General features: G+C 32.1%; 1 protein-coding gene across 4 annotated transcripts in view; it reads right to left on the bottom strand.

The window, feature by feature from the left end:
* LOC106596921 (transforming growth factor-beta receptor-associated protein 1 homolog) overlaps window positions 1–20,165 on the bottom strand; it is a 71,771-nt gene that overhangs the window by 48,037 nt on the left and 3,569 nt on the right. For 2 of the 4 annotated variants that reach the window (XM_045698380.1, XM_045698379.1), the window contains exons 2-9: window positions 19,175–19,885; window positions 18,882–19,076; window positions 18,244–18,398; window positions 17,167–17,405; window positions 16,814–16,999; window positions 16,411–16,468; window positions 16,020–16,163; window positions 15,640–15,831 (exon numbers count right to left, since the gene is read on the bottom strand). In XM_045698380.1, the coding sequence (XP_045554336.1) occupies window positions 15,640–15,831; window positions 16,020–16,163; window positions 16,411–16,468; window positions 16,814–16,999; window positions 17,167–17,405; window positions 18,244–18,398; window positions 18,882–19,076; window positions 19,175–19,862 (1,857 nt within the window). In that variant the 5' untranslated portion in view covers window positions 19,863–19,885. Of the gene's footprint in view, window positions 1–15,639; window positions 15,832–16,019; window positions 16,164–16,410; window positions 16,469–16,813; window positions 17,000–17,166; window positions 17,406–18,243; window positions 18,399–18,881; window positions 19,077–19,174; window positions 19,925–20,165 lie in introns of all 4 variants that reach the window. The other 2 variants (XM_045698382.1, XM_045698381.1) reach the window with 2 other exon arrangements.

Genomic DNA, 20,165 nt, shown 5'->3' on the forward strand with positions numbered 1-20,165 from the left:
CAGTTATAATATAATATATATAATATATAATATAATAATTGAAGGAGGTAAATCGTGGAGTAATATGCAGAGGGACTAGACAGTTATAATATATATATATATAATATAATAATTGAAGGAGGTAAATCGTGGAGTAATATGCAGAGGGACAAGACAGTTATAATATAATATATATAATATAATAATTGAAGGAGGTAAATCGTGGAGTAATATGCAGAGGGACAAGACAGTTATAATATAATATATATAATAATTGAAGGAGGTAAATCGTGGAGTAATATGCAGAGGGACAAGACAGTTATAATATAATATATATAATATAATAATTGAAGGAGGTAAATCGTGGAGTAATATGCAGAGGGACAAGATAGTTATAATATAATATATATAATATATAATATAATAATTGAAGGAGGTAAATCGTGGAGTAATATGCAGAGGGACTAGACAGTTATAATATATATAATATAATAATTGAAGGAGGTAAATCGTGGAGTAATATGCAGAGGGACAAGACAGTTATAATATAATATATATAATATATAATATAATAATTGAAGGAGGTAAATCGTGGAGTAATATGCAGAGGGACAAGACAGTTATAATATAATATAATATAATAATTGAAGGAGGTAAATCGTGGAGTAATATGCAGAGGGACAAGACAGTTATAATATAATATATATAATATATAATATAATAATTGAAGGAGGTAAATCGTGGAGTAATATGCAGAGGGACAAGACAGTTATAATATAATATTAATATAATAATTGAAGGAGGTAAATCGTGGAGTAATATGCAGAGGGACTAGACAGTTATAATATAATATATATAATTATAATATAATAATTGAAGGAGGTAAATCGTGGAGTAATATGCAGAGGGACAAGACAGTTATAATATAATATATATAATATATAATATAATAATTGAAGGAGGTAAATCGTGGAGTAATATGCAGAGGGACAAGACAGTTATAATATAATATATATAATATAATAATTGAAGGAGGTAAATCGTGGAGTAATATGCAGAGGGACAAGACAGTTATAATATAATTTATATATAATATAATAATTGAAGGAGGTAAATCGTGGAGTAATATGCAGAGGGACTAGACAGTTATAATATAATATATATAATATAATAATTGAAGGAGGTAAATCGTGGAGTAATATGCAGAGGGACTAGACAGTTATAATATATATAATATATAATATAATAATTGAAGGAGGTAAATCGTGGAGTAATATGCAGAGGGACAAGACAGTTATAAATATAATATATAATATAATAATTGAAGGAGGTAAATCGTGGAGTAATATGCAGAGGGACAAGACAGTTATAATATAATATATATAATATATAATATAATAATTGAAGGAGGTAAATCGTGGAGTAATATGCAGAGGGACTAGACAGTTATAATATAATATATATAATATATAATATAATAATTGAAGGAGGTAAATCGTGGAGTAATATGCAGAGGGACAAGACAGTTATAATATAATATATATAATATATAATATAATAATTGAAGGAGGTAAATCGTGGAGTAATATGCAGAGGGACAAGACAGTTATAATATAATATAATATAATAATTGAAGGAGGTAAATCGTGGAGTAATATGCAGAGGGACTAGACAGTTATAATATAATATATATAATATATAATATAATAATTGAAGGAGGTAAATCGTGGAGTAATATGCAGAGGGACTAGACAGTTATAATATAATATATTAATATATAATATAATAATTGAAGGAGGTAAATCGTGGAGTAATATGCAGAGGGACAAGACAGTTATAATATAATATATATAATATATAATATAATAATTGAAGGAGGTAAATCGTGGAGTAATATGCAGAGGGACAAGACAGTTATAATATAATATATAAATATATAATATAATAATTGAAGGAGGTAAATCGTGGAGTAATATGCAGAGGGACTAGACAGTTATAATATAATATATATAATATAATAATTGAAGGAGGTAAATCGTGGAGTAATATGCAGAGGGACTAGACAGTTATAATATAATATATATAATATATAATATAATAATTGAAGGAGGTAAATCGTGGAGTAATATGCAGAGGGACAAGACAGTTATAATATAATATATATAATATAATAATTGAAGGAGGTAAATCGTGGAGTAATATGCAGAGGGACTAGACAGTTATATAATATAATATATAATATAATAATTGAAGGAGGTAAATCGTGGAGTAATATGCAGAGGGACTAGACAGTTATAATATAATATATATAATATATAATAATTGAAGGAGGTAAATCGTGGAGTAATATGCAGAGGGACTAGACAGTTATAATATAATATATATAATATAATAATTGAAGGAGGTAAATCGTGGAGTAATATGCAGAGGGACTAGACAGTTATAATATAATATATATAATATATAATATAATAATTGAAGGAGGTAAATCGTGGAGTAATATGCAGAGGGACAAGACAGTTATAATATAATATATAATAATATAATAATTGAAGGAGGTAAATCGTGGAGTAATATGCAGAGGGACTAGACAGTTATAATATAATATATATAATATATAATATAATAATTGAAGGAGGTAAATCGTGGAGTAATATGCAGAGGGACAAGACAGTTATAATATAATATATATAATATATAATATAATAATTGAAGGAGGTAAATCGTGGAGTAATATGCAGAGGGACTAGACAGTTATAATATAATATATATATATATAATAATTGAAGGAGGTAAATCGTGGAGTAATATGCAGAGGGACAAGACAGTTATAATATAAATATATATATAATATAATAATTGAAGGAGGTAAATCGTGGAGTAATATGCAGAGGGACAAGACAGTTATAATATAATATATATAATATATAATATAATAATTGAAGGAGGTAAATCGTGGAGTAATATGCAGAGGGACTAGACAGTTATAATATAATATATATAATATATAATATAATAATTGAAGGAGGTAAATCGTGGAGTAATATGCAGAGGGACTAGACAGTTATAATATAATATATATAATATATAATATAATAATTGAAGGAGGTAAATCGTGGAGTAATATGCAGAGGGACAAGACAGTTATAATATAATATATAAATATATAATATAATAATTGAAGGAGGTAAATCGTGGAGTAATATGCAGAGGGACTAGACAGTTATAATATAATATATAATATATAATATAATAATTGAAGGAGGTAAATCGTGGAGTAATATGCAGAGGGACTAGACAGTTATAATATAATATATATAATATATAATATAATAATTGAAGGAGGTAAATCGTGGAGTAATATGCAGAGGGACAAGACAGTTATAATATAATATATTAATATAATAATTGAAGGAGGTAAATCGTGGAGTAATATGCAGAGGGACAAGACAGTTATAATATAATTAATATATAATATAATAATTGAAGGAGGTAAATCGTGGAGTAATATGCAGAGGGACTAGACAGTTATAATATAATATATATAATATATAATAATTGAAGGAGGTAAATCGTGGAGTAATATGCAGAGGGACAAGACAGTTATAATATAATATATATAATATATAATATAATAATTGAAGGAGGTAAATCGTGGAGTAATATGCAGAGGGACTAGACAGTTATAATATAATATATATAATATATAATATAATAATTGAAGGAGGTAAATCGTGGAGTAATATGCAGAGGGACTAGACAGTTATAATATAATATATATAATAATATATAATAATTGAAGGAGGTAAATCGTGGAGTAATATGCAGAGGGACTAGACAGTTATAATATAATATATATAATATATAATATAATAATTGAAGGAGGTAAATCGTGGAGTAATATGCAGAGGGACTAGACAGTTATAATATAAATATATAAATATAATAATTGAAGGAGGTAAATCGTGGAGTAATATGCAGAGGGACTAGACAGTTATAATATAATATATATAATATATAATATAATAATTGAAGGAGGTAAATCGTGGAGTAATATGCAGAGGGACTAGACAGTTATAATATAATATATATAATATATAATAATTGAAGGAGGTAAATCGTGGAGTAATATGCAGAGGGACAAGACAGTTATAATATAATTATATAATATAATAATTGAAGGAGGTAAATCGTGGAGTAATATGCAGAGGGACTAGACAGTTATAATATAATATATATAATATATAATATAATAATTGAAGGAGGTAAATCGTGGAGTAATATGCAGAGGGACTAGACAGTTATAATATAATATATATAATATATAATATAAGTAATTGAAGGAGGTAAATCGTGAGTAATATGCAGAGGGACTAGACAGTTATATATATATATAATATATAATATAATAATTGAAGGAGGTAAATCGTGGAGTAATATGCAGAGGGACTAGACAGTTATAATATAATATATATAATATATAATATAATAATTGAAGGAGGTAAATCGTGGAGTAATATGCAGAGGGACTAGACAGTTATAATATAATATATATAATATATAATAATTGAAGGAGGTAAATCGTGGAGTAATATGCAGAGGGACAAGACAGTTATAATATAATATATATAATATATAATATAATAATTGAAGGAGGTAAATCGTGGAGTAATATGCAGAGGGACTAGACAGTTATAATATAATATATATAATATATAATAATTGAAGGAGGTAAATCGTGGAGTAATATGCAGAGGGACTAGACAGTTATAATATAATATAATATATAATATAATAATTGAAGGAGGTAAATCGTGGAGTAATATGCAGAGGGACTAGACAGTTATAATATAATATATATAATATATAATATAATAATTGAAGGAGGTAAATCGTGGAGTAATATGCAGAGGGACTAGACAGTTATAATATAATATATATAATATATAATATAATAATTGAAGGAGGTAAATCGTGGAGTAATATGCAGAGGGACTAGACAGTTATAATATAATATATATAATATATAATATAATAATTGAAGGAGGTAAATCGTGGAGTAATATGCAGAGGGACTAGACAGTTATAATATAATATATATAATATAATAATTGAAGGAGGTAAATCGTGGAGTAATATGCAGAGGGTCTAGACAGTTATATAATATATATAATATAGTAATTGAAGGAGGTAAATCGTGGAGTAATATGCAGAGGGACTAGACAGTTATAATATAATATATATAATATATAATATAATAATTGAAGGAGGTAAATCGTGGAGTAATATGCAGAGGGACTAGACAGTTATAATATAATATATATAATATATAATAATTGAAGGAGGTAAATCGTGGAGTAATATGCAGAGGGACAAGACAGTTATAATATAATATATATAATATATAATATAATAATTGAAGGAGGTAAATCGTGGAGTAATATGCAGAGGGACTAGACAGTTATAATATAATATATATAATATAATAATTGAAGGAGGTAAATCGTGGAGTAATATGCAGAGGGACTAGACAGTTATAATATAATATATATAATATATAATAATTGAAGGAGGTAAATCGTGGAGTAATATGCAGAGGGACAAGACAGTTATAATATAATATATATAATATATAATAATTGAAGGAGGTAAATCGTGGAGTAATATGCAGAGGGAAAGACAGTTATAATATAATATATATAATATATAATATAATAATTGAAGGAGGTAAATCGTGGAGTAATATGCAGAGGGACAAGACAGTTATAATATATATAATATAATAATTGAAGGAGGTAAATCGTGGAGTAATATGCAGAGGGACTAGACAGTTATAATATAATATATATAATATATAATATAATAATTGAAGGAGGTAAATCGTGGAGTAATATGCAGAGGGACTAGACAGTTATAATATAATATATATAATATATAATAATTGAAGGAGGTAAATCGTGGAGTAATATGCAGAGGGACAAGACAGTTATAATATATAATATATAATATAATAATTGAAGGAGGTAAATCGTGGAGTAATATGCAGAGGGACTAGACAGTTATAATATAATATATATAATATATAATATAATAATTGAAGGAGGTAAATCGTAGAGTAATATGCAGAGGGACAAGACAGTTATAATATATATATAATATATAATAATTGAAGGAGGTAAATCGTGGAGTAATATGCAGAGGGACTAGACAGTTATAATATAATATATAATATAATAATTGAAGGAGGTAAATCGTGGAGTAATATGCAGAGGGACTAGACAGTTATAATATATATAATATATAATATAATAATTGAAGGAGGTAAATCGTGGAGTAATATGCAGAGGGACAAGACAGTTATAATATAATATATATAATATAATAATTGAAGGAGGTAAATCGTGGAGTAATATGCAGAGGGTCAAGACAGTTATAATATATATAATATAATAATTGAAGGAGGTAAATCGTGGAGTAATATGCAGAGGGACAAGACAGTTATAATATAATATATATAATATATAATATAATAATTGAAGGAGGTAAATCGTGGAGTAATATGCAGAGGGACAAGACAGTTATAATATAATATATATAATATATAATATAATAATTGAAGGAGGTAAATCGTGGAGTAATATGCAGAGGGACTAGACAGTTATAATATAATATATATAATATATAATATAATAATTGAAGGAGGTAAATCGTGGAGTAATATGCAGAGGGACAAGACAGTTATAATATAATATATATAATATATAATATAATAATTGAAGGAGGTAAATCGTGGAGTAATATGCAGAGGGACTAGACAGTTATAATATAATATATATAATATATAATATAATAATTGAAGGAGGTAAATCGTGGAGTAATATGCAGAGGGACAAGACAGTTATAATATAATATATATAATATAATAATTGAAGGAGGTAAATCGTGGAGTAATATGCAGAGGGTCAAGACAGTTATAATATATATAATATAATAATTGAAGGAGGTAAATCGTGGAGTAATATGCAGAGGGACTAGACAGTTATAATATAATATATATAATATATAATATAATAATTGAAGGAGGTAAATCGTGGAGTAATATGCAGAGGGACAAGACAGTTATAATATATATAATATATAATAATTGAAGGAGGTAAATCGTGGAGTAATATGCAGAGGGAAAGACAGTTATAATATAATATATATATAATATATAATAATTGAAGGAGGTAAATCGTGGAGTAATATGCAGAGGGACAAGACAGTTATAATATAATATATATAATATATAATATAATAATTGAAGGAGGTAAATCGTGGAGTAATATGCAGAGGGACTAGACAGTTATAATATAATATATATAATATATAATATAATAATTGAAGGAGGTAAATCGTGGAGTAATATGCAGAGGGACTAGACAGTTATAATATAATATATATAATATATAATATAATAATTGAAGGAGGTAAATCGTGGAGTAATATGCAGAGGGACAAGACAGTTATAATATAATATATATAATATATAATAATTGAAGGAGGTAAATCGTGGAGTAATATGCAGAGGGACAAGACAGTTATAATATAATATATATAATATATAATATAATAATTGAAGGAGGTAAATCGTGGAGTAATATGCAGAGGGACAAGACAGTTATAATAAATATATAATATAATAATTGAAGGAGGTAAATCGTGGAGTAATATGCAGAGGGACTAGACAGTTATAATATAATATATATAATATATAATATAATAATTGAAGGAGGTAAATCGTGGAGTAATATGCAGAGGGACTAGACAGTTATAATATAATATATATAATATATAATATAATAATTGAAGGAGGTAAATCGTGGAGTAATATGCAGAGGGACTAGACAGTTATAATATAATATATATAATATATAATATAATAATTGAAGGAGGTAAATCGTGGAGTAATATGCAGAGGGACAAGACAGTTATAATATAATATATATAATATAATAATTGAAGGAGGTAAATCGTGGAGTAATATGCAGAGGGTCAAGACAGTTATAATATATATAATATAATAATTGAAGGAGGTAAATCGTGGAGTAATATGCAGAGGGACTAGACAGTTATAATATAATATATATAATATATAATATAATAATTGAAGGAGGTATATCGTGGAGTAATATGCAGAGGGACTAGACAGTTATAATATAATATATATATAATATATAATAATTGAAGGAGGTAAATCGTGGAGTAATATGCAGAGGGACAAGACAGTTATAATATAATATATATAATATATAATATAATAATTGAAGGAGGTAAATCGTGGAGTAATATGCAGAGGGACTAGACAGTTATAATATAATATATATAATATATAATATAATAATTGAAGGAGGTAAATCGTGGAGTAATATGCAGAGGGACTAGACAGTTATAATATAATATATATAATATATAATATAATAATTGAAGGAGGTAAATCGTGGAGTAATATGCAGAGGGTCAAGACAGTTATAATATATATAATATAATAATTGAAGGAGGTAAATCGTGGAGTAATATGCAGAGGGACTAGACAGTTATAATATAATATATATAATATATAATATAATAATTGAAGGAGGTAAATCGTGGAGTAATATGCAGAGGGACTAGACAGTTATAATATAATATATATAATATATAATAATTGAAGGAGGTAAATCGTGGAGTAATATGCAGAGGGACTAGACAGTTATAATATAATATATATAATATATAATATAATAATTGAAGGAGGTATATCGTGGAGTAATATGCAGAGGGACTAGACAGTTATAATATAATATATATATAATATATAATAATTGAAGGAGGTAAATCGTGGAGTAATATGCAGAGGGACAAGACAGTTATAATATAATATATATAATATATAATATAATAATTGAAGGAGGTAAATCGTGGAGTAATATGCAGAGGGACTAGACAGTTATAATATAATATATATAATATATAATATAATAATTGAAGGAGGTAAATCGTGGAGTAATATGCAGAGGGACTAGACAGTTATAATATAATATATATAATATATAATATAATAATTGAAGGAGGTAAATCGTGGAGTAATATGCAGAGGGTCAAGACAGTTATAATATATATAATATAATAATTGAAGGAGGTAAATCGTGGAGTAATATGCAGAGGGACTAGACAGTTATAATATAATATATATAATATATAATATAATAATTGAAGGAGGTAAATCGTGGAGTAATATGCAGAGGGACTAGACAGTTATAATATAATATATATAATATATAATAATTGAAGGAGGTAAATCGTGGAGTAATATGCAGAGGGACAAGACAGTTATAATATAATATATATAATATAATAATTGAAGGAGGTAAATCGTGGAGTAATATGCAGAGGGACTAGACAGTTATAATATAATATATATAATATATAATATAATAATTGAAGGAGGTAAATCGTGGAGTAATATGCAGAGGGACTAGACAGTTATAATATAATATATATAATATATAATATAATAATTGAAGGAGGTAAATCGTGGAGTAATATGCAGAGGGTCAAGACAGTTATAATATATATAATATAATAATTGAAGGAGGTAAATCGTGGAGTAATATGCAGAGGGACTAGACAGTTATAATATAATATATATAATATATAATATAATAATTGAAGGAGGTAAATCGTGGAGTAATATGCAGAGGGACTAGACAGTTATAATATAATATATATAATATATAATAATTGAAGGAGGTAAATCGTGGAGTAATATGCAGAGGGACTAGACAGTTATAATATAATATATATATAATATATAATAATTGAAGGAGGTAAATCGTGGAGTAATATGCAGAGGGACAAGACAGTTATAATATAATATATATAATATATAATATAATAATTGAAGGAGGTAAATCGTGGAGTAATATGCAGAGGGACTAGACAGTTATAATATAATATATATAATATATAATATAATAATTGAAGGAGGTAAATCGTGGAGTAATATGCAGAGGGACTAGACAGTTATAATATAATATATATAATATATAATATAATAATTGAAGGAGGTAAATCGTGGAGTAATATGCAGAGGGTCAAGACAGTTATAATATATATAATATAATAATTGAAGGAGGTAAATCGTGGAGTAATATGCAGAGGGACTAGACAGTTATAATATAATATATATAATATATAATATAATAATTGAAGGAGGTAAATCGTGGAGTAATATGCAGAGGGACTAGACAGTTATAATATAATATATATAATATAATATATAATAATTGAAGGAGGTAAATCGTGGAGTAATATGCAGAGGGACAAGACAGTTATAATATAATATATATAATATAATAATTGAAGGAGGTAAATCGTGGAGTAATATGCAGAGGGACTAGACAGTTATAATATAATATATATAATATATAATATAATAATTGAAGGAGGTAAATCGTGGAGTAATATGCAGAGGGACTAGACAGTTATAATATAATATATATAATATATAATATAATAATTGAAGGAGGTAAATCGTGGAGTAATATGCAGAGGGACAAGACAGTTATAATATAATATATATAATATATAATAATTGAAGGAGGTAAATCGTGGAGTAATATGAAGAGGGAAAGACAGTTATAATATAATATATATAATATATAATATAATAATTGAAGGAGGTAAATCTTGGAGTAATATGCAGAGGGACAAGACAGTTATAATATAATATATATAATATATAATATAATAATTGAAGGAGGTAAATCGTGGAGTAATATGCAGAGGGACTAGACAGTTATAATATAATATATATAGTATATAATATAATAGTTGAAGGAGGTAAATCGTGGAGTAATATGCAGAGGGACTAGACAGTTATAATATAATATATGTAATATATAATATAATAATTGAAGGAGGTAAATCGTGGAGTAATATGCAGAGGGACTAGACAGTTATAATATAATATATATAATATATAATATAATAATTGAAGGAGGTAAATCGTGGAGTAATATGCAGAGGGACTAGACAGTTATAATATAATATATATAATATATAATATAATAATTGAAGGAGGTAAATCGTGGAGTAATATGCAGAGGGACTAGACAGTTATAATATAATATATATAATATATAATATAATAATTGAAGGAGGTAAATCGTGGAGTAATATGCAGAGGGACAAGACAGTTATAATATAATATATATAATATATAATATAATAATTGAAGGAGGTAAATCGTGGAGTAATATGCAGAGGGTCAAGACAGTTATAATATATATAATATAATAATTGAAGGAGGTAAATCGTGGAGTAATATGCAGAGGGACTAGACAGTTATAATATAATATATATAATATATAATATAATAATTGAAGGAGGTAAATCGTGGAGTAATATGCAGAGGGACTAGACAGTTATAATATAATATATATAATATATAATATAATAATTGAAGGAGGTAAATCGTGCAGTAATATGCAGAGGGACTAGACAGTTATAATATATATATAATATATAATAATTGAAGGAGGTAAATCGTGGAGTAATATGCAGAGGGAAAGACAGTTATAATATAATATATATAATATATAATATAATAATTGAAGGAGGTAAATCGTGGAGTAATATGCAGAGGGACAAGACAGTTATAATATATATAATATATAATATAATAATTGAAGGAGGTAAATCGTGGAGTAATATGCAGAGGGACTAGACAGTTATAATATAATACATGTAATATATAATATAATAATTGAAAGAGGTAAATCGTGGAGTAATATGCAGAGGGACAAGACAGTTATAATATATATATAATATATAATAATTGAAGGAGGTAAATCGTGGAGTAATATGCAGAGGGAAAGACAGTTATAATATAATATATATAATATATAATATAATAATTGAAGGAGGTAAATCGTGGAGTAATATGCAGAGGGACAAGACAGTTATAATATATATAATATATAATATAATAATTGAAGGAGGTAAATCGTGGAGTAATATGCAGAGGGACTAGACAGTTATAATATAATACATGTAATATATAATATAATAATTGAAAGAGGTAAATCGTGGAGTAATATGCAGAGGGACTAGACAGTTATAATATAATATATATAATATATAATATAATAGTTGAAGGAGGTAAATCGTGGAGTAATATGCAGAGGGACTAGACAGTTATAATATAATACATGTAATATATAATATAATAATTGAAAGAGGTAAATCGTGGAGTAATATGCAGAGGGACTAGACAGTTATAATATAATATATATAATATAATAGTTGAAGGAGGTAAATCGTGGAGTAATATGCAGAGGGACTAGACAGTTATAATATAATATATATAATATAATAGTTGAAGGAGGTAAATCGTGGAGTAATATGCAGAGGGACTAGACAGTTATAATATAATATATATAATATATAATATAATAGTTGAAGGAGGTAAATCGTGGAGTAATATGCAGAGGGACTAGACAGTTATAATATAATATATATAATATAATAGTTGAAGGAGGTAAATCGTGGAGTAATATGCAGAGGGACTAGACAGTTATAATATAATATATATAATATATAATATAATATAATAGTTGAAGGAGGTAAATCGTGGAGTAATATGCAGAGGGACAAGACAGTTATAATATAATATATATAATATATAATATAATAATTGAAGGAGGTAAATCGTGGAGTAATATGCAGAGGGACAAGACAGTTATAATATAATATATATAATATATAATATAATAATTGAAGGAGGTAAATCGTGGAGTAATATGCAGAGGGACAAGACAGTTATAATATAATATATATAATATATAATAATTGAAGGAGGTAAATCGTGGAGTAATATGAAGAGGGAAAGACAGTTATAATATAATATATATAATATATAATATAATAATTGAAGGAGGTAAATCTTGGAGTAATATGCAGAGGGACAAGACAGTTATAATATAATATATATAATATATAATATAATAATTGAAGGAGGTAAATCGTGGAGTAATATGCAGAGGGACTAGACAGTTATAATATAATATATATAGTATATAATATAATAGTTGAAGGAGGTAAATCGTGGAGTAATATGCAGAGGGACTAGACAGTATAATATAATATATATAATATATAATATAATAATTGAAGGAGGTAAATCGTGGAGTAATATGCAGAGGGACTAGACAGTTATAATATAATATATATAATATATAATATAATAATTGAAGGAGGTAAATCGTGGAGTAATATGCAGAGGGACTAGACAGTTATAATATAATATATATAATATATAATATAATAATTGAAGGAGGTAAATCGTGGAGTAATATGCAGAGGGACTAGACAGTTATAATATAATATATAATATAATAATTGAAGGAGGTAAATCGTGGAGTAATATGCAGAGGGACTAGACAGTAATATAATATATATAATATATAATATAATAATTGAAGGAGGTAAATCGTGGAGTAATATGCAGAGGGACTAGACAGTTATAATTATATATAATATAATAATTGAAGGAGGTAAATCGTGGAGTAATATGCAGAGGGACTAGACAGTTATAATATAATTATATATAATATAATAATTGAAGGAGGTAAATCGTGGAGTAATATGCAGAGGGACTAGACAGTTATAATATAATATATATAATATATAATATAATAATTGAAGGAGGTAAATCGTGGAGTAATATGCAGAGGGACTAGACAGTTATAATATAATATATATAATATATAATATAATAATTGAAGGAGGTAAATCGTGGAGTAATATGCAGAGGGACAAGACAGTTATAATATATATATAATATATAATAATTGAAGGAGGTAAATCGTGGAGTAATATGCAGAGGGAAAGACAGTTATAATATAATATATATAATATATAATATAATAATTGAAGGAGGTAAATCGTGGAGTAATATGCAGAGGGACAAGACAGTTATAATATAATATATATAATATATAATATAATAATTGAAGGAGGTAAATCGTGGAGTAATATGCAGAGGGACTAGACAGTTATAATATAATACATGTAATATATAATATAATAATTGAAAGAGGTAAATCGTGGAGTAATATGCAGAGGGACTAGACAGTTATAATATAATATATATAATATAATAGTTGAAGGAGGTAAATCGTGGAGTAATATGCAGAGGGACTAGACAGTTATAATATAATACATGTAATATATAATATAATAATTGAAAGAGGTAAATCGTGGAGTAATATGCAGAGGGACTAGACAGTTATAATATAATATATATAATATATAATATAATAGTTGAAGGAGGTAAATCGTGGAGTAATATGCAGAGGGACTAGACAGTTATAATATAATATATATAATATATAATATAATAGTTGAAGGAGGTAAATCGTGGAGTAATATGCAGAGGGACTAGACAGTTATAATATAATATATATAATATAATATATAATATAATAGTTGAAGGAGGTAAATCGTGGAGTAATATGCAGAGGGACTAGACAGTTATAATATAATATATATAATATATAATAATTGAAGGAGGTAAATCGTGGAGTAATATGCAGAGGGACTAGACAGTTATAATATAATATATATAATATATAATATAATAATTGAAAGAGGTAAATCGTGGAGTAATATGCAGAGGGACTAGACAGTTATAATATAATATATATAATATATAATAAAAGTTGAAGGAGGTAAATCGTGGAGTAATATGCAGAGGGACTAGACAGTTATAATATAATATATATAATATATAATATAATAGTTGAAGGAGGTAAATCGTGGAGTAATATGCAGAGGGACTAGACAGTTATAATATAATATATATAATATATAATATAATAGTTGAAGGAGGTAAATCGTGGAGTAATATGCAGAGGGACTAGATAGTTATAATATAATATATATAATATAATAGTTGAAGGAGGTAAATCGTGGAGTAATATGCAGAGGGACTAGACAGTTATAATATAATATATATAATATATAATATAATATAATAGTTGAAGGAGGTAAATCGTGGAGTAATATGCAGAGGGACAAGACAGTTATAATATAATATATATAATATATAATATAATAATTGAAGGAGGTAAATCGTGGAGTAATATGCAGAGGGACAAGACAGTTATAATATAATATATATAATATATAATATAATAATTGAAGGAGGTAAATCGTGGAGTAATATGCAGAGGGACTAGACAGTTATAATATAATATATATAATATATAATATAATAATTGAAGGAGGTAAATCGTGGAGTAATATGCAGAGGGACTAGATAGTTATAATATAATATATATAATATAATAATTGAAGGAGGTAAATCGTGGAGTAATATGCAGAGGGACAAGACAGTTATCAACAATCGTTACGTCTCGTCCGTTGTAAATGCTCGGTACTGCTTATGAATGGGTTATAGTTGTGCTACGAATGGGTTATAGTTGTGCTATGAATGGGTTATTAAGTCCTAAGTAGGTACTCTTCAAGTGAAGTATTACCATTATAGACGCTGTTGTTGTAATTATGGCATTTCTTATGTAGCCCCTTATGAACATGTTCTGAATATGTTCTCTAGTCCTATATACATGTTCTGACCTGTATCCGTCGGCCCAGAACCAGGTGTTCCAGGTACAGCAGCAGAGCCTGGCTGTGTTTCCCCAGGTACGTGATGACGTCGTCTGGGTTCACCTGCTCCTTAACCTGGTCCTTCTGCTCCTTAACCTGGTCCTTCTGCTCCTTAACCTGGTCCTGACCCACCGGCCTCCTGGTGAAGATCTGCACCCCTATCTAGAGAGAGCACAGATAAACACCCATAGAATTACAATAAGTAGAGTCTTCTTTACTCCTCTGGGTTTATCCAAAATGGCCGGCAGTCGACATCATTACTTAGTTTCTGCTAGAACTTAGGGCCCTGGTCAAAAGTAGTATACAATATAGGGATTAAGGTGTAATTTGGAACGCAGGCAGAAACGTACCGTCTGGTCTCTCTGCAGGGCCCAGTCTGCATACTTCCACACCAGGTCTGGGTTGGAACAGAAACTCAGGAAGTCCACAACGTACTCGTACAGATCAGACCTGGTAGAGTCCTGAAGGTCCCCATTCACTACCCGCACCCACAACTACAGGAGGAGAGGGGAGGCAGAGGAGAGACAACCCCGTAGTCATTTCATTACAATTCATATTATATAATAATCAAGATAATGGATTGGATTTATAGGGCTTTTCGACCTGGGTGCTCAAAACACATTAGTTTAAGATGTGGCCATGTTGGATTAGATTTATTAGGATATGACTTGCCATATAAGAGCCATGGTGGTACTGTCACCGTGTTCAAACTAAGGTAGTGTACAGTAGTAGCATGTTTACCTGTAGAGCAGCTGAATCCTGTCCGTTATAATGGTAGAGGAGGCCTAGTGCAAAATACCTGATGTACAGGAGAAAGATAAACCAACATAAAAACACACTCATTACACACTTTGAAGGCAATAGCATAGCAGGCTACTTTGAAGGCAATATCTTAGTGCCCACTAGGCTGGGCTAGGCTAGCTGCCGTACCCGCTAGGCTAGCTGCCGTACCCGCTAGGCTAGCTGCCGTACCCGCTAGGCTAGCTGCCGTACCCGCTAGGCTAGCTGCAGTACCCGCTAGGCTAGCTGCCGTACCCGCTAGGCTAGCTGCAGTACCCGCTAGGCTAGCTGCCGTAACCGCTAGGCTAGCTGCCGTAACCGCTAGGCTAGCTGCAGTACCTGCTAGGCTAGCTGCAATACCCACTTGTGGTGTTTCTCTAGCCAGGGGGCGCTTTCTGCCAGTAAACAGGCGTTGGGGGAGGCCAGCAGGTCCAGAAGACTCTCGTGGTCCTGCTCAGCGTACAGCTTCAACAGAGCCGTGTCCACGTCCTCCCGGCAGCCGTTAGCCCCCTCCGTGCTTCGCACCTCACCCAGGTACGTGATGAGGAACCTATAATAATAATAATAATAATAATAATAATAATAATAATAGCAGCAATTTAGCAGGCACTTTTATCTGTATTTTACGTACAGATGGTCCTGGGAATCAAACCCACTATTATGGTGTTGCAAACATCATACTCTACCAACTGAGCTACAGAGGACCACATCTCTTACCTCTTGCACCTCTGGACCTTCTCCTGGTCCCCCTGCGCCAGGTGGTTGAGGTCAGCGAACTCGTGGAGCGGCGGGTGGCAGCGGGTGAAGGAGGAGGAGGCTGGGAGGAGGAGAGGGTAGAGGGAGATCAACTCCCGGACGTCCAACTGACCTGTCCTGAAGTGTTCTTTTGCTTCTAAAAACTGAAGCTGTCCAAACTGTATGAATCCTGCTTGCTGGAGGATTCTTTTGTGCATTATCTGAGGAAGGGGGGGTAATGAAAGAGAAAGTGAATGATGCATCACATCTCATCCCTCCTATTCTATATTTTACATTTCATAAGGACACAATCACCCCAGTTAAATGAGCCACCTGGAAACACATGATTCACCACTGTCACAATAACCCCCTGGGCTGTACTCACAAAAGACCAAAATAAACTATACAAATCATCTTTTTTTGTTATTTACCCCCCTTTTCTCCAATTTCGTGGGATCCAATTGGTAGTTACAGTCTTGTCTCATCACTGCAACTCCTGTACAGACTCAGGAGAGGTGAAGGTTGAGAGTTGTGCGTCTTCTGAAACACAACCCAACCAAGCTGCTTCTTGACACAATGCCACTTAACCAGGAAGCCAGCCGCACCAATGTGTCAGAGGAAACCCTGTACACCTGGCGACGGTGTCAGAGTGCATTGCGCCCGGCCCGCCACAGGAGTCATTAGAGCGCGATGGGAAATGGACATCCCGGGCCGGCCAAACCCTCCCCTAACCCGGACGACGCTGGGCCAATTGTGCGCCGCCCCATGGGTCTCCCGGTTGCAGTCGGCTGCGACACAGCCTGGACTCGAACCAGGATCTCTATTGGCACAGCTTCACTGCCTTAGACCCCTGGTCCACTAGGGAGGCCAGTGCCTTAGACCCCTGGTCCACTAGGGAGGCCAGTGCCTTAGACCCCTGGTCCACTAGGGAGGCCAGTGCCTTAGACCCCTGGTCCACTAGGGAGGCCTAGAAATCAGCCTTTTAATCATGTTTTCAGCTAGTGGCGAGTATTGAAAAGCTCTCTAGCAGAAACACTATTTGTGGCAGACAGTCTGTACCTGGAACTTGTCTTTGGGAATGTTCCTCCTGGCTCCCTCTGTAAGGGTGAGGGCCTCCTCCACTCTGTGTCCAGCTAGCAGCTCATGGATCTGTCTCTCCAGAGGTAGGGGTACCAGCACATACACAGCCTTAGAGGAGGCCAGAACCACCTTACCTATAGGGACAGAGACAGTTAGGAACAGAGAAGTGGGACAGGGACACGGTTAGCGGTAGGGGTACCAGCACATACACAGCCTTAGAGGAGGCCAGAACCACCTTACCTACAAAAACACAGACAGGGACTGGTCAGGGTTAGGGACAGGTCAGGGTTAGGTTTAAGGACACAGACAGGTCAGGGTTAGGGACACAGACAGGTCAGGGTTAGGGACACAGACAGGTCAGGGTTAGGGACACAGACAGGTCAGGGTTAGGGACACAGACAGGTCAGGGTTAGGGACACAGACAGGTCAGGGTTAGGGACACAGACAGGTCAGGGTTAGGGACACAGACAGGTCAGGGTTAGGGACACAGACAGGTCAGGGACACAGACAGGAACGGGTCACCATCTCCACAGCCATAGATACTGTAGACATAGGTCTACTGAGGTAAGCCAACAAGGTTAGACATTTAGAGAAGTGTAGGGGAGCCATGTTGGGACCTTCAAAGTCCTGTAGGATGTGTCCGTCTCTGAAGGAGAGGGTCTGTTTGAGCTGCTGGTCCAGCATACTGTGGACGGAGACGAAGCCCTCGTCTAGCGCTACCACATAGGGAAAACACACCGCTGCTCCCATCACACTCTCTGACCAGTTCACTGGGGCACGCTGGGATATACCCTCTGCATTGGCAAACATACCTGAGAGACAAAGCGAGACAGAGCATACTTCACTAGTGATATGTTAGTAATTAGATCATTTGATAAATCATACAGCTGCTGTTGTTGTAATGACTCACCCAGGCCACCGGGGGCAGCCAAGAGGAACTCCTCCCTGCCGATCCTCTTGACGATGGGCTTCCTCTCCTCGCTGTCGTAGGGGAACAGGTCCTGCGCGGCCCCTGTGCTGTAGTTAAGGATCATGTACTGCGTGGAGAGGGCCAGGCACAGGAAATAACCGTCCAGACTGACCGCACATGGCTGCTCCGGTGTGTTGACCTCTTTCACCAGTTGCACCCTGTCCTCGTACACCATGTATATCTGCACGGTGCGCCGCCGGGCCGAGATCACCCCGATCTCTACGCAGAACGGGTCCCCGTTCACCGGGTTCTCGTTGACGCAGAACGCGGCCACGCCCTTAATCTTGGCCCCGCCCGAAGGCACGGGTTCTAAGGTGATCATGTCAACAACACTAACTGTAGCATCACAGAGCACAATGATGCGTTCTAATGCTGAGGCGGCCTTCAGGGCCTCCACAGGCTTTTTCAGGCCCAGGTACCTGAACAGCAGCTTCTGGACGGTGTAGGATAGCATCCCCTTGGTCGTGGCATGCTCCTCCAGCAGGAAGTGATGTATGAAGCAGTCGTTGGTGCCCACGTACAGGTGCTTGCCGCAGCACTCGATGCACTCAATGTTGATGCGGGCCTTGTCTCCCATCAGGAGCTCCCGGTCCACGGCAGGGACCAGCTCAAATGCCTTCACACTCATCTTGAAGGCACAGCACACATCTACTGCAAGAGAGGACGAGATCAGGTCAACACAGACATCTCCTGCAAGAGAAAGGGGGATCAGGTCAACACAGACATCTCCTGCAAGAGAAAGGGGGATCAGGTCAACACAGACATCTCCTGCAAGAGAAAGGGGGGATCAGGTCAACACAGACATCTCCTGCAAGAGAAAGGGGGATCAGGTCAACACAGACATCTCCTGCAAGAGAAAGGGGGATCAGGTCAACACAGACATCTCCTGCAAGAGAAAGGGGGATCAGGTCAACACAGACATCTCCTACAA

This window comes from Salmo salar, chromosome ssa16 (assembly GCF_905237065.1).
Source record: "Salmo salar chromosome ssa16, Ssal_v3.1, whole genome shotgun sequence".
Classification (NCBI taxonomy): domain Eukaryota; kingdom Metazoa; phylum Chordata; class Actinopteri; order Salmoniformes; family Salmonidae; genus Salmo; species Salmo salar.